Source organism: Somniosus microcephalus, chromosome 1 (genome assembly GCF_052327205.1).
Source record: "Somniosus microcephalus isolate GS21.2 chromosome 1, FLI_Smic_1.0, whole genome shotgun sequence".
In the NCBI taxonomy this organism is placed as follows: Eukaryota; Metazoa; Chordata; class Chondrichthyes; order Squaliformes; family Somniosidae; genus Somniosus; species Somniosus microcephalus.
This window is the reverse complement of record NC_140987.1, coordinates 116,114,847-116,139,468: the sequence shown is the minus strand read 5'-3', so window position 1 is coordinate 116,139,468 and position 24,622 is coordinate 116,114,847. Positions and strand designations below refer to the sequence as shown.

General features: G+C 44.8%; 1 protein-coding gene across 1 annotated transcript; it reads right to left on the bottom strand.

Moving 5' to 3' along the window:
* Positions 1-276: 276 nt before the first annotated feature.
* prxl2c (peroxiredoxin like 2C) lies at positions 277-16,679 on the bottom strand. The gene is made up of 7 exons (XM_085999078.1): positions 16,482-16,679; positions 14,884-14,896; positions 10,719-10,774; positions 9,236-9,289; positions 8,029-8,134; positions 4,229-4,360; positions 277-892 (listed from the first exon to the last, which is right to left on the bottom strand). The coding sequence occupies exons 1-7, from the start codon at positions 16,677-16,679 to the stop codon at positions 765-767; spliced, it is 687 nt and encodes a 228-aa protein (XP_085855204.1). The 3' UTR covers positions 277-764.
* Between the last annotated feature and the right edge of the window lie 7,943 nt (positions 16,680-24,622).

Below are 24,622 nucleotides of genomic sequence, written 5' to 3'. Positions count from 1 at the left end.
CGTGAGTTTGCAAGCATTAAAATTAAACAAGATAACAGGATCCGTGACCCACAGGGATAAGGACTGTTGTCACGATGCATGCTTCCTTGTACCAGCACAAGAGCAACATAAGCTAAAGTCTGGGAGCATTTCCTCTGTCACAACTGGAGAACACAAAAGGTCAGGAAGGGGAAAAATATAGAGGGATACATAATCACCAAACTAACTTAGAGTTAGTGTCATAAATCAAATATCAATTATTGTTTCAGGGCTTACTCCCTATTATTTTTGGTTTTCTTGTGCTGCAGTTTTGGTCTACCACAGCTGTACATCTAATACTCCAACACCAACGTCTCTACTGCACATTGTAAGAACCCAGGTAACATCAAGGTCTTCCCAATCCCTTAAGCTTCTGTAATAAACCAAATGGATTCAATAGAATAGCTTTTACAAATCCATGACCGTGGGGTGAATATCAGGAATCCAGCCATGGAAATCAGTGGGCCTGATGGGATTTTCAGTCCAGGGATAGAATATCCTCTGATGTCCAAGTCTGAATTCTGGATCTGTGCTTTATGCCAGAAACACGAATATGTCAAATCTACCCAAATAAAGTTAATAAGCTAATCTATTTAATCTGTGTATTTTTAAAACAGAAGATAATTTGCAGTGTGACAACACTTCTTTTCTGCTAATTAAAAATACAGAAGCTATTGTAGTTATAGGAGCTATACATGTGTGTTGAACAGAATCCTGTGTTGTTTTCATTTTCTATCAACATTATTTCAAATGTCAATGGTCTGTGCCTCATTGGTGAAGTCCACTGTTTGAACTCCAGCCAGCTGTAGCAATAAGTTGATAGGTGCATGATCCAACCGATTTGAATCAAGATGCCCAAAGTGAAGTTCATCTCCTGTAGAAATAAGAATACATAATGAATATGTTTAGTAAGGCTTCCTATCAAATTCAATACATTTCTGTAAATCTTCAAATCTTGTATGTGAACTGAAACATGATGCAGAATTAAGCCATAAAGATCTGGAAAGTCCAAAGTTCAATTTCTGGTCTGTGCTAAGTTAGCTGATCTCAACTTGAAGAGCAATGGGGCAATACAATTGGCCCCAATGTCCCTGGGATATGGAGAGGAAGGAAAATCAGCCAGATTTTCTATTCCTGATTGTTATGCAGTGGCTTCCTGTTGGAAAGTACATGTGTGTGAATACTGGGCAAAGACAAGAACAGTTTTCTCTGTGATGGCTCTCACAGTCAAAGAGGCTGCTCACTGTCTAGGCTCACACATTAAGAATGGCTACTTGGGTGAGGTACCTTATGAGTTTTAGTACTCTTGTTAAGCATGAATTAATACCTTGAGAAAACAATTGTTTGGGGTGAAGGGGAGAAATTTACAACAGAACTTTTTTGGCAAAATATTGAATGCTATTTTAAAACTGCAGTGTTCCTAAAATCATCCATGAGTTGGAAGTTAAAGTACAGAATCTAATACAGTAAAAAGTCTTGTTTGTAAAGAGTCTGCAAAGGGATACAGATAGACTAAGTGAGTGGGCAGTAAGTTGGCAGATGGAGTGGCAAAATCCCCGACAAGACCTTGGACAATGTGGACCACTTTCCATACCTCGGGAGCCTACTGTCAACAAGGGCAGACGTCGACGACGAATTCCAACACCGCCTGCAGTGTGCCAGTGCAGCCTTCGGTCGCCTGAGGAAGAGAGTGTTTGAAGACCAGGACTCAAACCCGGCACTAAGCTCATGGTCTACAGGACAGCAGTGATACCTGCCCTGCTGTATGCCTCAGAGACATGGACCATATATAGCAGGCACCTCAAAGCACTGGAGAGGTACCACAAACGCTGCCTCTGCAAGATCCTGCAAATCCATTGGCAGGCTAGGCGCACCAACGTCAGTGTTCTTGCTCAGGCCAACATCCCCAGCATCGAAGCTCTGACCACGCTCAATCAGCTCCGATGGACGGGTCACATTGTCTGCATGCCCGATACGAGACTCCCAAAACAAGCGCTCTACTCGGAGCTCCGGCACAGCAAGAGAGCCCCAGGTGGGCAGAGGAAACGCTTCAAGGACACCCTCAAAGCCTCCTTGAAAAAGTGTAACATCCCCACCGACACCTGGGAATCCCTGGCCCAAGACTGCACAAAGTGGAGGAGAAGCATCCGGGAAGGCGCCGAACACCTCGAGTCTCTTCGCCGGGAGCAAGTGGAAGCCAAGCGCAGGCAACGCAAGGAGCGCACGTCAACCCAAGCACCCCACCCACCCGCCCCTTCAACCACTGTCTGCCCCACCTGTGACAGAGACTGTAGGTCCCGCATTGGACTCATCAGTCACCTGCAAACTCATTTTTAATGTGGAAGCAAGTCATCCTCGGTTCCAAGGGACTGCCTAAGAAGAAGAATGTAAGAAGTCACATGACACCAGGTTATAGTCCAACAGCTTTATTTGAAATCACAAGCTTTCGGAGCGCTGCTCCTTCTTCAGGTGAAGTGGAGAAATGCATAAAGACACAGCTTATATAGTCAGAGAATCATGTCAGATGTTTACAGGTAACCTTTCCAACTGCCATTTATCACACCTCGGCAGAGAGATAATCACAGCAGTCAAAGGTGTGAATGGTGTCCAAACAGGTCAGTCAGGGAAACATTACATCAAAGAACAATGAGGTGGGGTCACAAGGGGTCAAATATTGCAGATGCTGGGGTCTGTATGAAAAACAAAAAAACAGACAAAGAACATTTTTTTTGGCTGGAAATCACAGCAGGTCCGGCCGCATCTGTGTAGAGAGAACAAGCCAATGTCGACTCGAGTCTGGATGACCCTGCATCAGGTGGGGTTACATGTAGCGTGACATGAACCCAAGATCTCTGTTGAGGCCGTCCTCATGGGTGCGGAACTTGGCTATCAGTTTCTGCTCGACGATTTTGCGTTGTCGTGTGTCTCGAAGGCCACCTTGGAGAATGCTTACCCGAAGATCGGAGGCTGAATGTCTTTGACTGCTGAAGTGTTCCCCGACTGGGAGGGAACACTCCTGCCTGGTGATTGTTGCGCGGTGTCCGTTTATCCGTTGTCGCAGTGTCTGCATGGTCTCGCCGATGTACCATGCTCCAGGGCATCCTTTCCTGCAACGTATGAGGTAGACAACGTTGGCCGAGTCACATGAGTATGTACCATGTAACTGGTGGGTGGAAGAAGAAGAAGAAGATGCAGGTGGAGTATAATGTAGGGAAATGTGATGTTATTCACTTTGGTAGGAAGAATAGAAAAACAGAGTATTTTTTAAATGGTGAGAAACTTTCAAATGTTGGTGTTCAGAGAGATTTGGGTGTCCTCGTGCAAGAAACACAGAAAGCTAGCATGCAGGTACAGCAAGCAATAAGGAAGGCAAATGGCATGTTGGCCTTTATTGCTAGGGGGTTGGAGTATAAGAGTAAGGAAGTCTTGCTACAATTGTACAGGGCCTTGGTGAGACCACACCTGGAGTACTGTGCACAGATTTGGTCTCCTTTTCCAAGGCAGGATATACTTGCCTTGGAGGCGGTGCAACGAAGGTTCACTAGATTGATTCCTAGGATGAGAGGGCTGTCCTATGATGAAAAATTGTGTAGAATGGGCCAATACTCTCTGAAGTTTAGAAGAATGAGAGGTGATCTCATTGAAACATACAAGATTCTGAAGGGGATTGACAAGGTAGATGCTGAGAGGTTGTTTCCTCTGTCTGCAGTGTCTAGAACTAGGGGGGCATAGTCTCAGGATAATGGGTAAGCCATTTAAGACGGAGATGAGGAGGAATTTCTTCACTCAGAGGGTTGTGAATCTTTGTAATTCTCTGCCCCAGAGGGCTGTGAATGCTGAGTTTTTGAGTATATTCAAGGCTGAGATAGATAGATTTTTGGACTCTAGAGGAATCAAGGGATATGGAGATCGGGCGGGAAAGTGGAGTTGAGGTCAATGATCAGCCATGATCTTATTGAATGGCGGAGCAGGCTCGAGGTGGCCGCATGGCCTACTCCTGCTCTTATTTCTTATGTTCTTATGTAATGATGCCAAGTTGTTCAATAACTAAGTTGTTCCATGCAACAGATGCAAGTATATTTTGAAGGTTTTGTTTTGTTACCCAGTAAAGATGTTTTTCCCTGAATAATATTCTTAAAAACTGTGACATCTGAAAAATCTGTTTTAAAAATCCAACAACTAGATCTTCTTCAGAAATCAAACAGCTCACCAGGCCCTATGATCAAAGCTCCACCTTGCTGATCTGGGTCACCCTGAAAGTCAAATGCTGGGCTCTTCATTGCACACCACATACTCTTAAAGATTCCAATCAGCATGCTTGATTTGACGTGGGGACTCCTGCCTGATAAAAGAAACCCAAGTGTAACTTTGAACATAGGATGAGCATAGCAGATCCACTTACTGTCTTTAGGAGCCAAGGCACATAAATGTTACCAATAGGGTAGTTTATAACCAAACTGGTCATAAACAATGAAACAGTATAACATATTAAGGTTATTTACATTTTTATTAAAAGTTCTTTTAACATTTCTATTGTTTTAAAACACCTCATCAAGGCTATTTATAAACCATTAATTTAAAAATTATTTTTTATTTCCTTCCTAATTGGCCGACTGGGTAAATATACCTCACAGAGTGGCTCCAAGCCATTCAAACCAGGAAGAGGCTGATCTGTCCTGAGTTAGCCCATCTCAACTAAAGCAGCAAGAGCACTATATTTGACCTGAGTTAAAGGAAAAAAGATCAACTGGAATTCCCACTTCTGATTGCTAATCTAGCAACCCCTGCTACAGGTATAAATGTGAGGCTATCAGCTGAAGATAGGATCAGGTGCCTCAATGTCAAATAGCCTATAGATGCTCACTGTCATTGGCTCACACGTAAAGAATGGTTTCTTGAGTGAAGAACTGGAACTGCAACTCAAGTTGTTGTCTTCAAAAGCAGTGGGTAAGAAAAAAGTGAACAAATAAATAAGTAAACAAAAATGTAGGCATTTAACCTATCTGAAACACATTGTTAGGTCCTTGTTCAGAACCTACACAAATAATTTAAATTTATCTCTTGTCTTGATACTAAGCGCGTATGATTCTACACCCTGTTACATAAGAATTTTTTTTTCTCCTTGGTCTAATGTTTACAGTAGGGAGTTTCATCAAAAGAGCAGAATAAAATACTCAGAGACTGTGCACAGCAAATACCAATCCATCAACTGACTTTGTTTTTCTAAAATCCAACAGACATAAGGAAAGCTATAGATCAGCATTATTGCTACACATTTAATATAAAAAGCACAGCTGGCATCCTGTCCTGAGTGGGTTACAACGCCAACTATGACACTGATTTTAACTCCAGTTGGGCTTTGGATGGGTGGGTGAGCGAGGTGACTTGGATATTTATGTGAAGGAAATTGATCAACTGAATATAGAGATATTGGCCCAGAACTTTGGGTCTCCATGGGTGAGTACGCACGGGGTACTCACCCGTAGGCCCGATGGAAGTGCCGGTTTCCTGCATGCACTGCGCATGCGCGGGAAACCGGCACTTCCGTTCCTCTGAACGAAGAGGTTCAGAGGTCGAACGCGTGCGCGGGGGAGGCTACGCGTGCGCATCGAACTTACGTTTTTTTTTACAGGTTTCTCCGGGAACGTAATCCTGCAGAATTTAGAAATGTAAAAAGCAGGCGTAAGGCCTGCTTTTTACAAGGTGAGTGGTGAATTAATTAAAATTAAAACATTTTTCCAACAGGTTTATTATTTTTAAATACTTTAAAGCAAGGTAAGTTTATTTTTAGCCCCGTTAGAATATAAAATTATTATTTTCAAAAATTTAAATTATTGTTTAAAATAGTTACTTCATGTAATTTATAGTTTACTAGCTGGGGGAGCCCGGTTTTGCCAGGGCTGTTTTGGGGCGGGCGGTTTAAATCGAGTGCCAGGCTTTGGGGCCTCTCTGTGTCCCTCTGTGAATCTGGTGCCGGGCAACATTTTAAATCGAGTCCCAGGCTTTAGGGCCCTGTCTGTGTCCCTTTGTGAATCTGCTGCCGGGCAACATTTCTACCTTTTAATACCTTGAAAGATGAAAGTGAAAGTACTTATAAAACATTTTTGGTAAATCTTATGTTATTTTTAAAAGAGATACTAACTTTCAAAGTAGTTTGAGCTGGAAGCTGAAGTCATGGCAGTGAAACAATGGCTGCCAGATCCCTGAGATGAAAACGATTAGTCCCGCCCACACACACACACACACCGATTGGCCAACCATCAGGGGACCGTACTGTAGGATTGGTCAATCGTGACGGCACAGGATTGGTGGAACCTTGACGTCAGTCAATCAATGCTAAGTAGCAGATAATGAGTTTAATTTTGAAGGTTTTTTGCATAAGGCGCGAATAATTTTCATCCGAGCGAAAAGTAAATACGCTTACCAGCGTCCCGGAAGCGTAAGCTTTCTTTGGAGGTAACGCGCGCGTAGGTACGCCGTATAACTTTCGAGCGCATAGCCGGACAGACGCACACCCGAGGACAGACAGAAGGACAGACAGATCGACCGCTTTATATATATAGATTTAAAAAATGTGACTTAAAAAAAAATTATTTGAAGGTTTAGTGCTATTTTGGGGCCATAGTATTTATAAGTCTTGACAACACTTCCTGTCAGACTTATGAATGGAGCATTCCCTGCTCCGATTGGCTGCCCATGGCCCACGTGATCCCAGGGGACGCATCGAACTAACTGCGCCCCTGGGATACGCAAGCACTGCGCGCCGGCAGCTGGACCAGGCCCCGGATCAGAATTCCACGGGGCCCTACAGCTCAACAGCCGGCGCGCATGGTAAGTGCAGGTCGGAGGCTTGCACCCGCGGGAAGCCCCCGACCCGAATTTCTGGGCCATTCACTGCTGCTGCAGAAATTAGACCTAGGCTATTTTAGCTTCCAGGTATCATTAACATCCCATTTCCCACTTGTTCTGGGTGGGAAACTGCTTCTGGCCTTTGGAAAATCGGGCAGCAATCGGCTAAGTGTTGGGAAGGGGCTTCGCAAGAGGGTCTCATAGCAGGGAATGGTGGGTGGGGGGAGCGGCGGGGGGGGCGGGGTTATTCGTGGCAGGGCAGAAGGGGCCTAAACATTCCTTGTGATGTCTGGGTAACTTGATGATTTTAATTGTTCACCTGGCCAGGTTTTGTCTGCCAGGTAGGGTTAATATCACTCCCTTTATGTTTAAACAGCATTCAGGAGAAACAACAAATGTATTTTACTTGTTGGTGCTCAGCTACAATTTATCACTTAGCAGTAATTCCACCTTCTCCGTGCCAGCAATCATCATGACTATAAAATGCTGCCTATACTGCCAGAGCATTAAAATATGGCAATCTGCTAATTATTGGTAGGACATGAAAATTAGAAAAATGTAGTAATAAATTTACTCTCAATGGTAACTTAGAAGAATTTACTTCCTTGGTTAAGCTTTCTATTCTTATAATCATTCTCCAATTTTGTTCCTCGTTCAGTGAAAATATCTCTATATCAAGTTGATCAGTTTCTTTCGCATTTTAAAAAACTTGAGCTGCTTCCCCCAATGACTCAGTGGTTAAGTGTTCTTTGTGATATTGAGCCATACACATGTGGAAGGTTCAAAGTTCAATCTCCAGTACATGCTGAATTAGTTGATCTGATCAAGGAACCTCGGTGCTCTTGGGATAGAACTCAGTATTCTTGGGATAGGAAAACAAAAAATCAGCAAAGGTTCCCATTCCTCACTGTATTCACAAGGAAGGAGAGAAGAAAAAATCTCGAGGAGGGCCATCGTTCACCTGATTTAGTGCATTTCCACATGGCTATTTAGACACATCATTAATAAAGACTAGGACCAGTCCCCTCCCTGCACTCTCATCCACAGGTGATGTGTGTCCCAAGCCCAGGGAGGGAAGTAAATAATATTGAAAAAAGTGGGTACATACCCTCTTATAAAATTGCAATAAACACAGAGCAGTACGTTAAGCCAGTATACTACCTGCTTGGTGGAATGTTTCCCCTCGTTTCATTTCTAATTTTTTATAAATTTGTCTGCTTGGGTCAACGTAAATTTCATGAGTATATCCGGTTAGTGCACAGAAACCCTAGGAGTAAAATGATATTATTTATGAACAAACAAATAACCTGTTTAAAAGGCAAAATACTGCAGATGCTAGAAATCTGAAATATAAACAGAAAATGCTGGAAACACTCAGGCACCATCTGTGGAGAGGGAAACAGAGTTTCTTCAGGTTAAGAGCCTGAACAGAAACTGACTACATTGTGACCTTGACACTAGCCGTTTCTTGCAGCTGAACTAGAATGCACTAATGTGCAATTAATATGTTGTTTATGCTGTCATAATCTGAATTAAACATTCAAATGCACATATGTGGAGTTATTGACACTGCTCCATTTATACTGGTAGGACTAACATGCAATAAATTAAAATATCCCATTTGAGAGTTAATCTGGCCTCACATTTTGTAAAAAAAAACAACTGGGTACTGTATAACAAACTGGACCTAAATTTCCTTCCCATTGCACCCCAAAAGAAAATATTGAGCAGCCATCCCCAATTACATAGAATTCACAGCACAGAAACATGCCATTCAGCCTAACAGGTCTATGCCAGTGTTTATGCTCCACACCATCCTCCTCCCACCTTAGCTCATCTCACCCTATCACCATATCATTCTATTCCTTTCTACCTCATGTACTTATCTAGCTTCCCCTTACATGCATCTTTGCTGTGCTATTCTTGACCATCAAGCATTTAGCAACTTAAATATTTCAAGGTTTTCTCCGGGTGCTTCGGTTTCCTCCCACAGTCCAAAGATGTGCGGGTTAGGTTGATTGACCATGATAAAAATTGACCCTTAGTGTTAGGGGGGATTAAATACGTGGGGTTACGGGGTTACGGGGATAGGGCTTGGGTGGGATGGCTGTCAGTGTAGGGACCGGGTGCTAGGGTTTGGATGATCAGCCATGATCTCGTTGAATGGCGGAGCAGGCTCGAAGGGCGGAATGGCCTACTCCTGCTCCTATCTTCTATGTTTCTATGTTTCTATGTAAGTACTACTTCTGTGATACTCTGACAGAAATGCTTGCTGGTAATGAAGTATCTACAGAAGCACAAATAATGTCCTTCACAAACACTTCCTTTTAACGATTGTGAACTGATTAACAACAGAAGTTATACATACCTCAATATGGTGATGGGTGGACTGTCCAATAACTATTAGCCTGACACCAACATCCTTCAAAAGACAAAGTAAATAATTGGGTAATCTTCAGTTGATGCAGTGCTGGTGACAACTTGAAACCACAATTTCTTGTAACTGAGGGCAAATATATCAGATGGTATACAGTGTGAAAACTAACAAGACTAAATACCAACACAGAGGCCATTAGAATTGGCAGTAATGATTAATTAAATGTAAAATTATTTTGAGTTTTAGCATAATAGGGACTGTATTCACATGAAGCAAATCAAAAAAGTGTTAAAACTAATTGGTATCTCTAAGCTTAGATATGCTAGATTTCTCCCCTTCTGATTTTTTAACTCCTTCTCTTCCCCAATGATCATGACTCATGCTGGGATGCAGTTTCAATTTTCTCCTCTTCTCCAGTGAAGATTTCTTGCTAGGGTATGGTTACATGGGTACTATTCATGCTCACCATGCCTCATCCAAGTGTCCTTTATTCAAATGTGAACTGTGGCAGTTTAGTTCAGCAGGCTATTCAGTAGAAGACGACACCACAGCTGAGCCCAGCTGTGTACTTGTCTGGTGTTCACACACACTCACTTTCAGTATGAGCTGCAAAAAGCAATCAGGAGCAGGAACTCTTGCTGGTTTTCCCTTCCCAAACTCAGGGATATCGAGACCAACTACAACAACACAACTGCTGCCCTAGCTGAGATAAGTTAACAGACTGGGGATTGATCTGAGGGCATTCCTGATTATATGTCTTAGCAATTTACTGGCTGCGCTTAATTAGCCATCAATGAAGCTGTACTGACCCAAAATGGGTAAAATTCAAATAATTCTTCATTAGCCTGAAAATGTTCAGTTGACATAATTGATTTTATTAATGTAGTTTGGCTCTCACCCAAAAAATGTATATGCTCAATGATTATGAAACATGACATTTTACTTCCCGACTCAGCACCATTCAAATATTACTAGCCAGAAAATCTGTCACTCACTGGTTAGCACATAAATCTTCCTCACTTGCCCATTTCCCAAATGGAGAAGATAGCAATGTAAGAATAAATCATGTGCTAATGGCTAAATATAGTGATTGATCATCTAAGTTTTATGGATCAACTATTCTATCATCCTTCTTACTGCTTATCTCGGGAAGTACTTTTTCTCTATGGAAGGGGAAATGAGGCATCAGGACCTTATACTCCCACCAACAGTAACCCCAATTTAATTGTAAATTAATGCTTAATCCTTGCAAATTGCTTTTCAAAATCAAATATTGTTCTCCTATCCTTAGAGACACTGAAGCTCTCCTGCCTATTGTTGGATGACTCATTGCAGCCGTAGCAAATTGTACACTAACTTTTTTATATATGTTAAAAAAATAAAATGCTTGATTGTAAGAACTGAGCGTTTGTAATCAAGTTATGTTTGCAACCTTAGAGAGGGAAAGAAATTGCTAAATGTCTTTTGTGCTCACCTTCAGATATTTCTGTGGAATTTTTGCTAAATCCTCCACATACTCTTTGCAGGTGTTGTTAGATCCATGTATTTTTGATGTGTGTCCTTCAATAACTAGACACGAGACTGCAGGAACAATCAACAGGTATTTACTGGATGAGGGTTACTCTAAAACTAAACGTACAGATCCCTACTCAGGGTTTATATACAGGTGTGGTCACTGCCGGTACTACAGTATACAGGAGCTGTAAAAAGTAGTTCTCCCCTTAAAGGTACATACACTACAATTCCTCCCCTTTTAGATTAACAGTACCATAACATTCATTTAACAATTAACACTTTTAACATGCAACATTAACTGAAAATAGTCCATTTATAAATTCAGTCTTTGGGGAGGCTTCCTGATCCTTTCTGGATAGCGCCTTTCCTGAGTGTCTTGCTCTTGGTGCGGAGGCCCCCTGTCGTCAGTTGGTTCATCAGCTTCCGATGCTACTGTTTCTGGGGTAGATGCTACCTGTATGTCGGGTTCATCGCCAGGTACGTGAGACATGGGGTTGACTCGTTCCTGTGACTCTAGGATCTGGTCGACATGGCGTCTCACAATGTTCTCCCCAACATCCACTGTGTACATTAGTGGCCCCTGCCGTGTGCATATCATTCCTGGTTGCCATTTCTCTGTTCGGTAGTCGCGGGCCAAGACTGGTTGCCCTACATTGAAGCTCCTTGTCGGCTTCTCATTGATGTGCTGGAATTGCTTATTCTCAACATCTCTTCGTACATTTGGTCTGAGCAAATCCAGACGAGATCTTAACCTTCGGTTAAAGAACATCATGGCCGGGGTCTGGTTGGTGACTGCATGTGTTGCATTTCTGTAGGCTAACAGGAAACTGTCCACCTTATGCTGCAGTGGAATGTCATCATCGCACATGGCCCTTACTGCTTTCATAAAGGTTTGTACGAACCTCTCAGCCAATCCATTTGTGGCTGGATGATATGGGGTGGATGTGTAATGCCTTACCCCATTTCTTTTCATGAATCTTCGAAACTCTTCGGACACAAACTGTGGTTCGTTATCAGAGCAAATCTGCTCTGGCAAGCCGTTCCTGGCAAATATGGTCCGTAGGACTGCAATAGTTTTCTCCGTGGTGGTGGACGACATTTTGATCACCTCAGGCCATTTCGAGTGTGCATCCACGGCTATTAAAAACACTGAGTCCATGAATGGACCAGCAAAATCAATATGCACCTGTTGCCATGGAGATGAGGGCCACTCCCATGGGTGTAGAGGGGCATGTGGTGGTGCATTTTGGACCTTCTGGCATCCTGAGCAGCTCTTTGTCAGGTCCTCGATTTGCTGATCGATCCCCGGCCACCACACATAAGCCCGAGCAAGGCTTTTCATTTTCACCCCTCACAGATGGCCTTCGTGAAGCTCATTGAGCACTCTCTCCCTTAACTTGGGTGGAATTACCACTCGGGATCCACACATCAAGGTCCCCTGGCATACTGACAGCTGTTCTCTTCTGGATGAGAATGCTGGCAACAGTGAGTCGCCATGTGTTGGCCATCCCTTCACCGTCAAGTCATATACCTGAGACAGTGTCGGGTCATTTCGGGTCTCCTTCTCTATATCAGCGTTAGTTACTGGCAAGCGTTCAGTTATAGTCGAATGAAATATTTCGACAGGGTCCACTGCTGGCGCATACTCCGCAGTAGGCAGTGGCAGGCGTGATAGCCCATCAGCGTTTCCATGCTGTTTCGTGCCCTTATACTCGATTTCATATTGGTTCGCCCCTAGAAAAAGTGACCATCTTTGTAGCCGTTGCGCAGTCATCACCGGCACACCCTTCTTTGGATTAAAGATGGAGGCAAGAGGTTGGTGGTCCATCAGCAAGGTGAACTTCTGCCCGTGCAGATAGTGGTTGAACTTTTTCATTCCCCACACTAGGCTGAGGGCCTCCCTGTCAATCTGGGCGTAGTTACGCTCGGCTGAGGTTAGTGACCGAGACGCAAAGGCTACCAGCCTCTCCGAGCCGTCCGGGAATTTGTGCGACAGCACCGCTCCAATGCCATAGGGTGATGCATCACACGCCAACTGAATTGGTAGTGCTGGGTTGAAATGAGCCAACACCTCTTTTGATGTGATCAATTCTTTGCACTTCTGGAAAGCTCGTTTACATTCGTCATTCCACTTCCATGGTACCCCCGTTTGCAGTAGGGTGTTCAGTGGGTGTAGTACTGTAGACAAATTTGGCAAGAGCTTATGGTAATAGTTCACCAGCCCGAGGAACGACCTCAGTTGTGACACATTTTCCGGTGCTGGAGCCTTGACTACTGCCTCAATCTTTTCAGGGGACTTATGTAACCCCTCTTCATCAATAACGTGGCCACAATACGAGATCTGCTTCTGGAAAAACTCGCATTTGTGGCGATTTGCTCGGAGCCCATATTCCTTCAATCTAGTGAGCACCTGCTCCAGGTTGGCAAGGTGAGCACTGTCATTTTCGCCCGTGACCAGGATGTCGTCCAAATAACACTGGGTCCCTGGAATCCCTTGCAGGACTTGATCCATTGCCCTTTGCCAAATAGCCGGAGCTGATGCCACCCCGAACACCAGCCGGTTGTATTGGTAGAGACGTTTATGAGTGCTGATCGTGAGGTACTGTTTCGAGGCTTCTTCTACCTCCATTTGCAGGTACGCCTGGGTCAGATCAATCTTAGTGAAGCGTTTCCCTCCAGATAGCGAGGCGAAAATATCTTCAATCCGCGGAAGCAGATATTGTACCGTGTGAAGGACTGGGTTCACTGTTGCCTTAAAGTCCCCACAGATGCGAACTTTCTTTGGTTCCCCAGGCGTATTACTCAACGACCTCTTCATTACAGGAACGATGGGTGTGGCCCACTCACTCCAGTCCACTTTGGACAGTACTCCTGAATGTTCCAAACCTTCCAGCTCTGTTTCGACGGCTGGGCGGATCGCATAAGGCACCGGTCTGGCCTTAAAAAACTTTGGGCTTGCATTTTCCTCTATTTTGATCATTGCTGTTATGCCTTTTAGTGTTCCAAGTCCCTCCTGGAACACTTCTTGTGCGTCAGTTAGCATTTTTGACAGTCGTCCAGGTGTGGCGTCATCATCCTTTTTGGCATCTACAGTCAGTGCTTGTATGGAATGCCAATCTAGCTGTATCTTCCGGATCCATTCACGTCCTAGTAGTGGTGGTCCTCCATCTGGCAATAGATATAGGTCCATTTTTGGTGTTTCCTTACCGTTATATACAACGTTCACCCTTATTTTTCCTTTGGGGTAGACTTTTTGCCCCGTGTACGTCTTCAAGACAATCTCTGTATCTCTCAAGGGTATATGTGAGAATAGCCGCTTGTAGTCCCTTCGGTTTATGACTGTTAGGGCTGATCCTGTGTCCAATTCCATTTTCACTTGGACTCCAGCTATCTTGAGTGTGACCCAGATAGTTTGATGATCCTCCATTTGGATCACCTTATGTAGTTTCAGACAACCCAGCTCCTTGCTTCCGGAGTCTGTATCACTTTTCTGTTCGTCTGAACTACTCTCCGTCACCTTATGTACCTTCTTGTACTTCTCCTGTGGAGATTTCTTGCTGCTGGTTTTCTTTCCCGACCTGCAGACTCTTGCTATGTGTCCCACTTTTCCACACTGTCTGCACACTTTGTCCTTAAACCAGCAATCATTATGGTCGTGTGTTGTTCTGCCGCAGCGATAGCACTTCACTGTTCCGTATGACATTTCATTTGTGCCATATTCTTGCGGTCTCCGTTGTATCTCTGCAGCGCCCCGTGCGGCAGCTTCGTGTGATACTGCCATGCTGAAAGCCTTGTCCAGCATAAGATCCTTTTCTGATAGAAGCCGTTTCTGGGTTCCTTCACTTTGAAGCCCACACACAAACTTGTCCCTTAGAGTATCTGCTAGTCCCGTTCCAAACTGGCAGTGTTTCAATAGCTTGCGCAGTTCCGTTAAATACTCAGCATTACTTTCATCTTTATGCTGGTTCCTTTTGTGAAACTTAAATCTTTCTGCTATCAGCAGCGGTGTGGGGTTTAAGTGGTTCTGTAGGATTGACACTATGTTTCCGAAATCCTTGTCCACTGGCTTCTCAGGGGTTACTATGTTTTGCAGTAAGCCATACGTTTTTGCACCCATGGAATTCAACAATACCAGTGCTTTCCTCTCATCTGGCACTTCATTCACCTTGCAGTACACTTCTATGCGTTCGACATATGTCGTCCAATCTTCGACTTCATTGTCGAACGCTGTGATACTGCCACTCTTCGGCATCCCTGGGTGTGGTTAGACTGGCTCAAAATGGCATTTTCCTGTGCTTTCCCTTCTTCTTGCAGCTCGAAATGGCGTTTTTCCGCGCTCTCCCTTCTTCTCCGCTGCGGCTGAAAATGGCGTTTTCCTGTGCTCTCCCTTCTTCTCCGCTGTGGCTGCTCGGCCCTTGAACACCGGCTGCGCTCTGCGCGTTTCCCTTTCTTCCTCTCTATCTTCTCCCATCGACGCCGTTCTGTCCTGAACACCGGCTGCGCCCTGTGCGCTCTACCCTCTCTCTTCTCCCGTCGACGCCATTCGGTCCTGAACACCGGCTGTGCCCTGTGCGCTCTACCCTCTCTCTTCTCCCATCGACGCCGTTCGGTCCTGAACACCGGCTGTGCCCTGTGCGCTCTACCCTCTCTCTTCTCCCATCGACGCCGCTCGGTCCTGAACACCGGCTGCGCCTTGTGCACTCTACCCTCTCTCTTCTCCCATCGACGCTGCTTTGCCTTTTCTGTGCCGTCGGTCGGCTCTAGCCGCCGCTGTCCGGGAAGGGTCTGCGCCATACCTGTTGCCAGCCCGTTTCGCTGGACCACCGTGACTGGAGAACCAAGCCCAGCTCTCAACAGCCTCCCCTGCGATGCTCAAATCTCTGCTGGATGACTGGGCGGTTGCTCGTGGTCGACGCCCGTGCTTCTGGCCTCAACTTTCTTCCACTGTTCTCCAGGAGCGAATCCCTGGGAGGTAATGCAGAGTTGCAGGTAGGTTCGAATCTGCCTCGTCGCCACTGTTAGATCCGTGTATTTTTGATGTTGTGTGTCCTTCAATAACTAGACACGAGACTGCAGGAACAATCAACAGGTATTTACTGGATGAGGGTTACTCTAAAACTAAACGTACAGATCCCTACTCAGGGTTTATATACAGGTGTGGTCACTGCCGGTACTACAGTATACAGGAGCTGTAAAAAGTAGTTCTCCCCTTAAAGGTACATACACTACAGGTGTAGCACAGAAAATGATGAAAAATAACATCAGCATTTCATGTCAGGTCTTTTTAATAAAACTGAATTAATAAATTAACATGTCTTATATCAAGATAAATCAGTAATTAATGGTGCAATGGCTCTTTCTTAAAAGCATTTTACTGTCAATAAATGTTGATGTTTGTATTTTATTAACTTAAACTCACAAAAAGAAAAAAAATAATCGAAATCAACCCAAAACCAAAATATACATTAGGTCACTCAGCAACTGTAAAGAAAAAAGACAGACTCAGGCTTCAGATGTAAGATCCTTGTCCAGAAATTTGAATTTGTGGGAAAATCCATAAAACAAATGATAAACGCCACTATATTTTCTCTTTCCCCTCCTCATTTTCCAAAAACGTTTTCAATTCATCTCTACCACTTCAGAAATGAACTTTGTTTTTTTGCAATGGCTGAGCTTTGCTGAACCAGGCCTGAGCCGATTAGCTTTCCCCTGCCTCTCCTACCCTGACGAAAACCACGATCGCTTTCCTCTCCCCATACAAAGCTGGGAAAGGTATTTTGCTTCCACAACAATCGACAACGAAGCAGTCTTCAGCAGCCTTGATGTTGATGGTAGGAGGTTGGTAGAGTTGGTCCTGGGGGCTTCTGTTGATCTGCACGGTGTGGGGAGCTCCCGATGTCATTGCCAAAATGGTCGGCATTAGTTATTTTTGGAAGTGCTGTCACTTTAACATGAACCGTCCCGCCCAATAGTTTGCTTCAAGTTAAAGCTAGGACACTGAACACACGCAATTCCGCGTCACATTGAAAAGAAGAACTTGTGTATAGTTTCTAACCATCTTTTGAAAGCTGTGCATAATAAATCGTTGGTACTGGCTGGAAAAAGGCTGCAAGAATCCTGTTAGATCTGTGGTTCAGTGGATAAATAATTACACGGATGCTGTACATAAACAAATAACAGGTCTTTACTGGAGGAGGGTCATCTCTAGACTGGGGTACAGAGGCATGCGCACAGCTTATATACCGGTGTGGTCACTGCCGGTACTACAGTATACAGGGGCTGTAAAAAGTAGTTCTGACTTAAAGCACATACACTACAATTCCTCCCTTTTTAGATTAATAATACCCCCTTAATATTCAAATAACAATTACATTTTTACATGTACATTAAATAACAAAAGTCCATGTATAGATTCAGTCTTTGGGGCGGCTTCCTGACCCTTTCGGGATAGCGTCTTGCCGGAGGTTCTTGTTCTTGGTGCAGAGGCGATTCTGACCCCTTTTCATCGGGTAGTTCATCGGGTTCCACTGCTACTGGGTCTGAAGTAGATGCTACCGGTATGTCGGGTTCATCCCCAGGTACTCGAGACATGGGGTTGACGCCTTCCTGTGACGCTAAGTTCTGATCGACGTGGCGTCTCACAATGTTCTCCCCGACATCCACTGTGTATATTAATGGCCCCTGCCTTGTACATATCGTTCCGGGTTGCCACTTCTCTGTTCGATAGTCACGGGCCAAGACTGGTTGCCCTACATTGAAGCTCCTTGTCGGCTTCTCGTTGATGTGCTGGAATTGTTTGTCCTCAACATTTCTTCGCACATTTGGTCTGAGCAAGTCCAGACGAGATCTCAACCTTCGGTTAAAGAACATCATGGCCGGGGTCTGGTTGGTAACTGCATGTGTCGCGTTTCGGTAGGCTAATAAGAAATTGACCATCTTATGCTGCAGTGGAATTTCCTCGTCGCACTTGGCCTTTATCGCCTTCTTAAAGGTTTGTACGAACCTCTCAGCCAATCCATTGGTGGCTGGATGATACGGGGCGGATGTGTAATGCCTTACCCCATTCCTTTTCATGAATTTTTGGAACTCGTCGGACACAAACTGTGGTCCATTATCAGAGCAGATCTGCTCTGGCAAACCGTTTCTGGCAAATATGGTCCGTAGGACTGCAATTGTTTTCTCTGTAGTGGTTGAAGACATCTTTATCACCTCAGGCCACTTTGAATGAGCATCCACTGCTAATAAGAACATTGAGTCCATGAATGGACCAGCGAAATCAATGTGCACCCATTGCCATGGAGAGGAGGGCCACTCCCATGGGTGTAGAGGGGCATGTGGTGGTGCATTTTGGACCTTCTGGCATCCTAAGCAGCTCTTAGTTAGGTCTTCGATTTGTTGATCGATTCCCGGCCACCACACATAAGCCCTAGCAAGGCTTTTCATTTTCACTCCCCCCAGATGACCTTCATGTAGCTACTTTAGCACTCTCTCCCTTAACTTGGGTGGAATCACCACTCTGGATCCACACATCACTGTCCCCTGGCATACTGACAGCTGTTCTCTTCTGGATGAGAATGCTGGCAACAGTGAGTCGCCATGTATTGGCCATCCCCTCACCGTCAATTCATATACCCGTGACAGCATCGGATCATTGCGGGTCTCCTTCTCTATATCCGCGTTTGTTACTGGCAATCGTTCAATTATCGACGAATAAAATATCTCGATAGGGTCCACTGCTGGTGCTTCCTCCACCGTAGGCCGTGGCAGGCGCGATCGCCCATCAGCGTTCCCATGCTGTTTCATGCCTTTATATTCTATTTCATATTGAGTCACCCCTAGAAGCAGGGACCATCTTTGTAACTGCTGTGCAGTCATTACTGGCATGCCCTTCTTAGGATTAAAGGTGGAGACAAGTGGTTGGTGGTCAGTCAGCAAGGTGAACTTCTGCCCATGCAGATAATGGTTGAATTTTTTTACTCCCCATACTAGGCTGAGGGCCTCCCTGTCAATCTGGGCGTAGTTGCGCTCGGCTGAGGTTAGTGACCGAGACGCAAAGGCTACTGGCCTCTCCAACCCGTCTGGGAATTTGTGCGACAGCACCGCTCCAATGCCGTAGGGTGATGCATCACATGCCAAACGAATTGGTAGTGCTGGGTTGAAATGGGCCAACACCTCTTTTGATGTGATCAATTCTTTACACTTCTGGAAAGCTCGTCTACGTTCGTCATCCCACTTCCATGGTACCCCTGTTTGCAGTAGGGTGTTCAGCGGGTGTAATACCGTAGACAAATTTGGTAAGAACTTGTGGTAATAGTTTACCAGCCCGAGGAACGACCTCAGTTGTGACACATTTTCCGGTGCTGGAGCCTTGACTACTGCCTCAATCTTGTCAGGGGACTTATGTAACCCCTCTTCATCGATGACGTGGCCGCAATACGAGATCTGTTTCTGGAAAAACTCGCACTTGTGGCGATTAGCTCGTAGCCCATATTCCTTTAATCTGGCGAGCACCTTCTCCAAGTTGGCGAGGTGATCACTGTCATTTTCGCCCGTGACCAAGATGTCATCCAAATAACACTGGGTCCCTGGAATCCCTTGCAGGACCTGATCCATCGCCCTTTGCCAGATAGCTGGAGCCGAGGCTACTCCAAACACCAGCCGGTTGTATTGATAAAGACCTTTATGGGTGTTGATCGTAAGGTAATGTTTCGAAGCTTCTTCTACCTCCATTTGCAAGTACGCCTGGGCTAGATCAATTTTGGTGAAGCGTTTACCACCAGATAGCGAGGTGAAAATATCCTCAATTCGTGGAAGCGGATATTGCACCGTGTGAAGGACTGGGTTCACTGTCACCTTAAAATCCCCACAGATGCGGACCTTCTTTGGTTCCCCAGGCGTATTACTCAACGACCTCTTCATTACAGGAATGATGGGTGTAGCCCACTCGCTCCAGTCCACTTTGGACAGTACTCCTGAACATTCCAACCCTTCCAGCTCTGCTTCAACCGCTGGTCTGATCACATAAGGCACTGGTCTGGCCTTCAGAAACTTTGGGCTTGCATTATCCTCTATTTTAATTGTTGCTGTTATTCCTTTTAGTGTTCCTAGTCCCTCCTGGAACACTTCTTTTGCGTCAGTTAGCATTTTTGACAGTCGTCCAGGTGTGACGTCGTCATCCGTTTTGGCCTCCACCTTCAGTGCCTATATGGAATGTCAATCTAAATGTATCTTCCGGATCCATTCACGTCCTAGCAGTGGTGGTCCTCCATTTGGCAATACATATATATCCATTTTAGGTATTTCCTGACCTTTATATGTCACTTTCACCCTTATTTTTCCTTTGGGGTAGACTTTTTGCCCCGTATACGTCTTCAAGACAATCTCTGTAGCTTTCAAGGGTATGTGTGAAAATAGCCGCTTGTAGTCTCTTTGATTTATGACTGTTAGAGCTGACCCTGTGTCCAATTCCATTTTCACTTGGACTCCGCCTATCTTGAGTGTAACCCAGATAGTCTGGTGATCCTCCATTTCGGTTACATTATGTAGTTTCAGACAACCCAGCTCCTTGCTTCCGGAGTCTGTGTCACTTTTCTGTTCGTCTGAACCACTGTCCATCACTTGGTGTACCTTTTTGTACTTCTCCTGTGGAGATTTCTTACTGTTGGTTTTCTTCCCAGACCTGCAGACTCTTGCTATGTGTCCTGCTTTCCCACACTGTCTGCACACTTGGTCCTTGAACCAACAATCTTTCTGGTCATGTGTTGTTCTGCCGCAGCGATAGCACTTCCCTGTTCCATAGGTCATTTCGTTGGTGCCATATTCTTGCGGTCTCCGTTGTATCTCTGCACCGCCCCTTGCAGCTGCTTCGTGTGATACTGCCATACTGAAAGCTTTGTCCAGCGTAAGGTCCTTTTCTGATAGAAGCCGTTTCTGGGTTCCTTCACTTTGTAGCCCACACACAAACTTGTCCCTTAACGTGTCTGCTAGTCCCGCTCCAAACTGGCAGTATTTCGATAGCTTGTGCAGTTCCGTTAGGTACTCAGCATTGCTTTCGTCTTTGTGTTGGTTCCTTTTATGGAACTTAAATCGTTCTGCTATCAGCAGCGGTGTGGGGTTTAAGTGGTCCTGTAGGATTTCTACTATGCTTTCAAAATTCTTGTTTACCGGCTTCTCTGGGGTTATTAGATTTCGCAGTAACCCATAAGTTTTTGCACCCATGGAATTTAACAGAACCAGTGCTTTTTAGCATCTGGCACTGCATTCGCCCTGCAGTACACCTCAATACGTTCCACATATGTCGCCCAATCTTCGACTTCATTGTTGAACGTAGAGATACTGCCACTCTTTGGCATCCTTGGTTGTGTGTTAACTATCCCCAATGGCGCCTCCTGCGCTTCCCCTTCTTCTCCGCTGGCACAAAATGGCGTCTCCCGCACTTTCCTTCCTTCCCGCGCTCGCCCGTCTTCTCCGCTGCGGCTTCGCAAAATGGCGTCTCCCGCGCTCTTCCTTCTTCTCCCCGATCAATGGCGCCTCCCACGCTCTCCCTGCTTCTCCGCGGCTCAATGGCGTCTCCCCTTGCTTCGCCCCGCAGACCCGTAATCCCTGGCTGTGCTCTGCGCGTTCTTCTCTTGATATTTGTCGACGCCACTCAGTCTAGAACCCGGCTGTTTCTTACCCTCTCTCCGGTTTGCCGTATTTTCCCTCTTTCTTACCCCATCAACACTGCCCGGCTCTCTCTCTCTGCCGTCGGTCGGCTCCAGCCGCCGCTGCTCGGGAAGGGTCTGCTCTGGACCTGTCGTCGGTCTCTTACTGCTCGTTGTGGCTGGGGAACCAAGCCCGGCTCTCCACAGCCTCCCCAGTGAAGTTGGATCTCTGCCTGACTGCTGGGCGGTTGCTCGCGGTCGACGCCCGTGTTCCTGGACTCAACTATTTAAAAAAAAAATTTTTTTATGTTGCAGGTAGATTCGCATCAACACTCGTCGCCACTGTTAGATCCGTGGTTCAGTGGATAAATAATTACACGGATGCTGTACATAAACAAATAACAGGTCTTTACTGGAGGAGGGTCATCTCTAGACTGGGGTACAGAGGCATGCGCACAGCTTATATACCGGTGTGGTCACTGCCGGTACTACAGTATACAGGGGCTGTAAAAAGTAGTTCTGACTTAAAGCACATACACTACAAATCCGTCCCCCTCTAAATTGTTAATTTGTTGCTGAATGTGAAGTAATAATATAATCTTTCTTTAATATATAAATAAATTGCCTTATCAATTCTCAGGTAGCATTAAAGCACTTCAAATGGAGTTTTTGAAGTGTAGTCACTTCTGCTGGAGAGACAAACACAGCAGGCAATTTGCACAAATTCCACAAACAGCAAGTGAGATTAATTAATGACTAGCTAAACTGTTTTGATGGTGTGGATTGAGAGGGGATATTACAAGTTTAGTGTGTGCCTGGGGGATAGCAGTGCTAGTCATTCCTGTATGCATACTGAGCATCTTACTTTTAAGGGTATACACTATTGTCCAGTATCTAACTATGTGATTGAGCAACACAGGGGTGTAACAATAGGGCCCTCTTGTGATCTGAGCTGGATTTAATTGTCTCTTACACATGCCCTCATGTGTACTTCCCCAATCTTTTTGAAGGCGGACTGAGAAACACTTGATGAAATGAGGCCAGATATGAATCATGAAGTTGCTTTACTTTACAGACAGGAAGTGAACATACAAAGTAACAGTCAAAGTAGATTTCACTTAACCCAATTTCACTTATTTCCTTGAAAAAATAATAAATCACAAGCCCTGTCCTTTTTGTGACTGACTTGCTTTTGGCATGCCCTTTCTCTCAAGACAACTTCTAATCGCAAGACCTAATCTCTTGCATTTTTAGCTTCCAGCTCTAGGCCAAGAACTGTGTCTCATAGTCCTTAAAGAAGTTATGAATAAGTGTTAAAGTACAGTTTTTGAAATACTTTATTTTGCTAAAGAAACTTTTTGGGACATGGCAGTTGTCATCTTACATGGAAGTTTATTTTCTTCAAGATTGTTTGCAACCATTTTTTAGACCAGCATAATGTTCTCTGGGATGAATACTTTAGCTGGCTTTATTTAAACATTCCTGCCACTGCACTTAGAATTGCCAGTTTGAAAATAAAATGAGAGGTTGGAATAGTGATGATTTTTAATTAATTTTTATAAAAAATACACAGGATTCCAATATTTGGGATTTCTTTACAGTCTACTACTGATGCTGATAGTTTGCCTGTTTCCATGTGTGTGCAATACCCGATTATGTTCTGTAACTTTGAAAGGTGATTTCAGTTTGTTCGCACTTGTGGTGGAGGTCCTTTTGTTACTGTGTAACTGGGAAAAGACTTCACCATTTGTTTTAGAGCAGTCTTCTTCTTTCGTATGGTAGTAGCAAAAAAAATTAAATATCAATATCCAAGTCAGATATCCAGGCCAAAGCTTCCGGTGTAACAGCGTGGATATCTTGTAGGCTGCCTGCGAATTTCCTCTGAGGGCAGTGCTCAATGAAGCTGTAGAAGCTACATCATTACATAAATTTAAAACAGAAATAGACAGTTTCCTAGAAGTAAAGGGAATTAAGGGTTACAGGGAGCGGGCAGGACTTTGGACATGAGTCTAGGTTCGGATCGGACATGGCCCTGTGGGTAGCGGAGCGGGCCCAGGGGCCATGTAGCCTGATCCTGCTCTTATTTCGTGTGTCTAATCCTGTTAGATTCAGGAGATGGTTCTGTGATAGTAGATTGGTGGTTAGGATCAGATCAGCCATGATCTTATTGAATGGCGGAGCAGGCTCGAGGGGCCGACTGGCCTACTCCTGCTCCTATTTCTTATGTTCTTATGTGCTCCAGGGTCTGATTAGGAGCTCCACAGTCACATGATGGGGATGCTTTAATCTTCCATCTATGGAGAAGGTGGCTGCATCTACCGTGCTGAGGCAGTTGCTTGTTGTCCACTGTTTACGAGGAAGGTTTGATCCTTCAGGTTGTACTATGGGGTCCTCTATAAGGAATCCATTTGGTATGTCGCAGTTCTTCCAAGCATTACGCCATCAGTCATCAAGGCTGAGGGGAAATCGCTGAAGGGCTTCTGCAACGGTCCAAAATGGCTTTCTCGATTTGAGACGGGTTGGTGGTCAAGTCGGCCTGAATCGGTATGTTTTTGCTGGTGTAGTGGTTGCATTCACTGGAGACTGCATATTTGTGGCGTAGGTGTGGTGGTGCGATGTTGCTCATAGTAGAGTTCAGCAGGACATCAACGGATTTGACATGCAGACTTGATAGTCATGCCGGAGAGCAGTCAATGCCCATGGGGAAATGTTAAGAGTGGCTAATAAATAATAAGAGTACAATAGATTGCAAACTCCAGGCTGGATGCAGTCAAGTCCACCCACAAGAATAGCATTCAGCTCCACACGCCTGTTCAAGGAAACTAGATCTTAGCGACATCGGTTACTCCTGTAAGTGGAGCTTACCTCTCTTACATTCAGGAATTCACCCATACTGCCCAATATCTAGTTATCTGATAGGATCCCCTTGTTATATGAAATGTATATCATGAACTTCACACATGCCCTCCAACAGCTTCTCCAGTCTCCTGGAAGATGACTGTTTCACACTTCAATGGGGCAAGTCTGGGTGAGTCCACAAACTAGTGTATTTTGCAATTGTTACGTGAACAAATAGATATACATATGAAGTAATTCCCACAATAATACTTTTTGATCTTGTATCCATTTTTGTAACAAATAAAATAATAAATCATGCTATACTGACATTTTAGCAGGCATTCACTTTACATTGACAGATTTTTTTCTCTGGAACCTGACC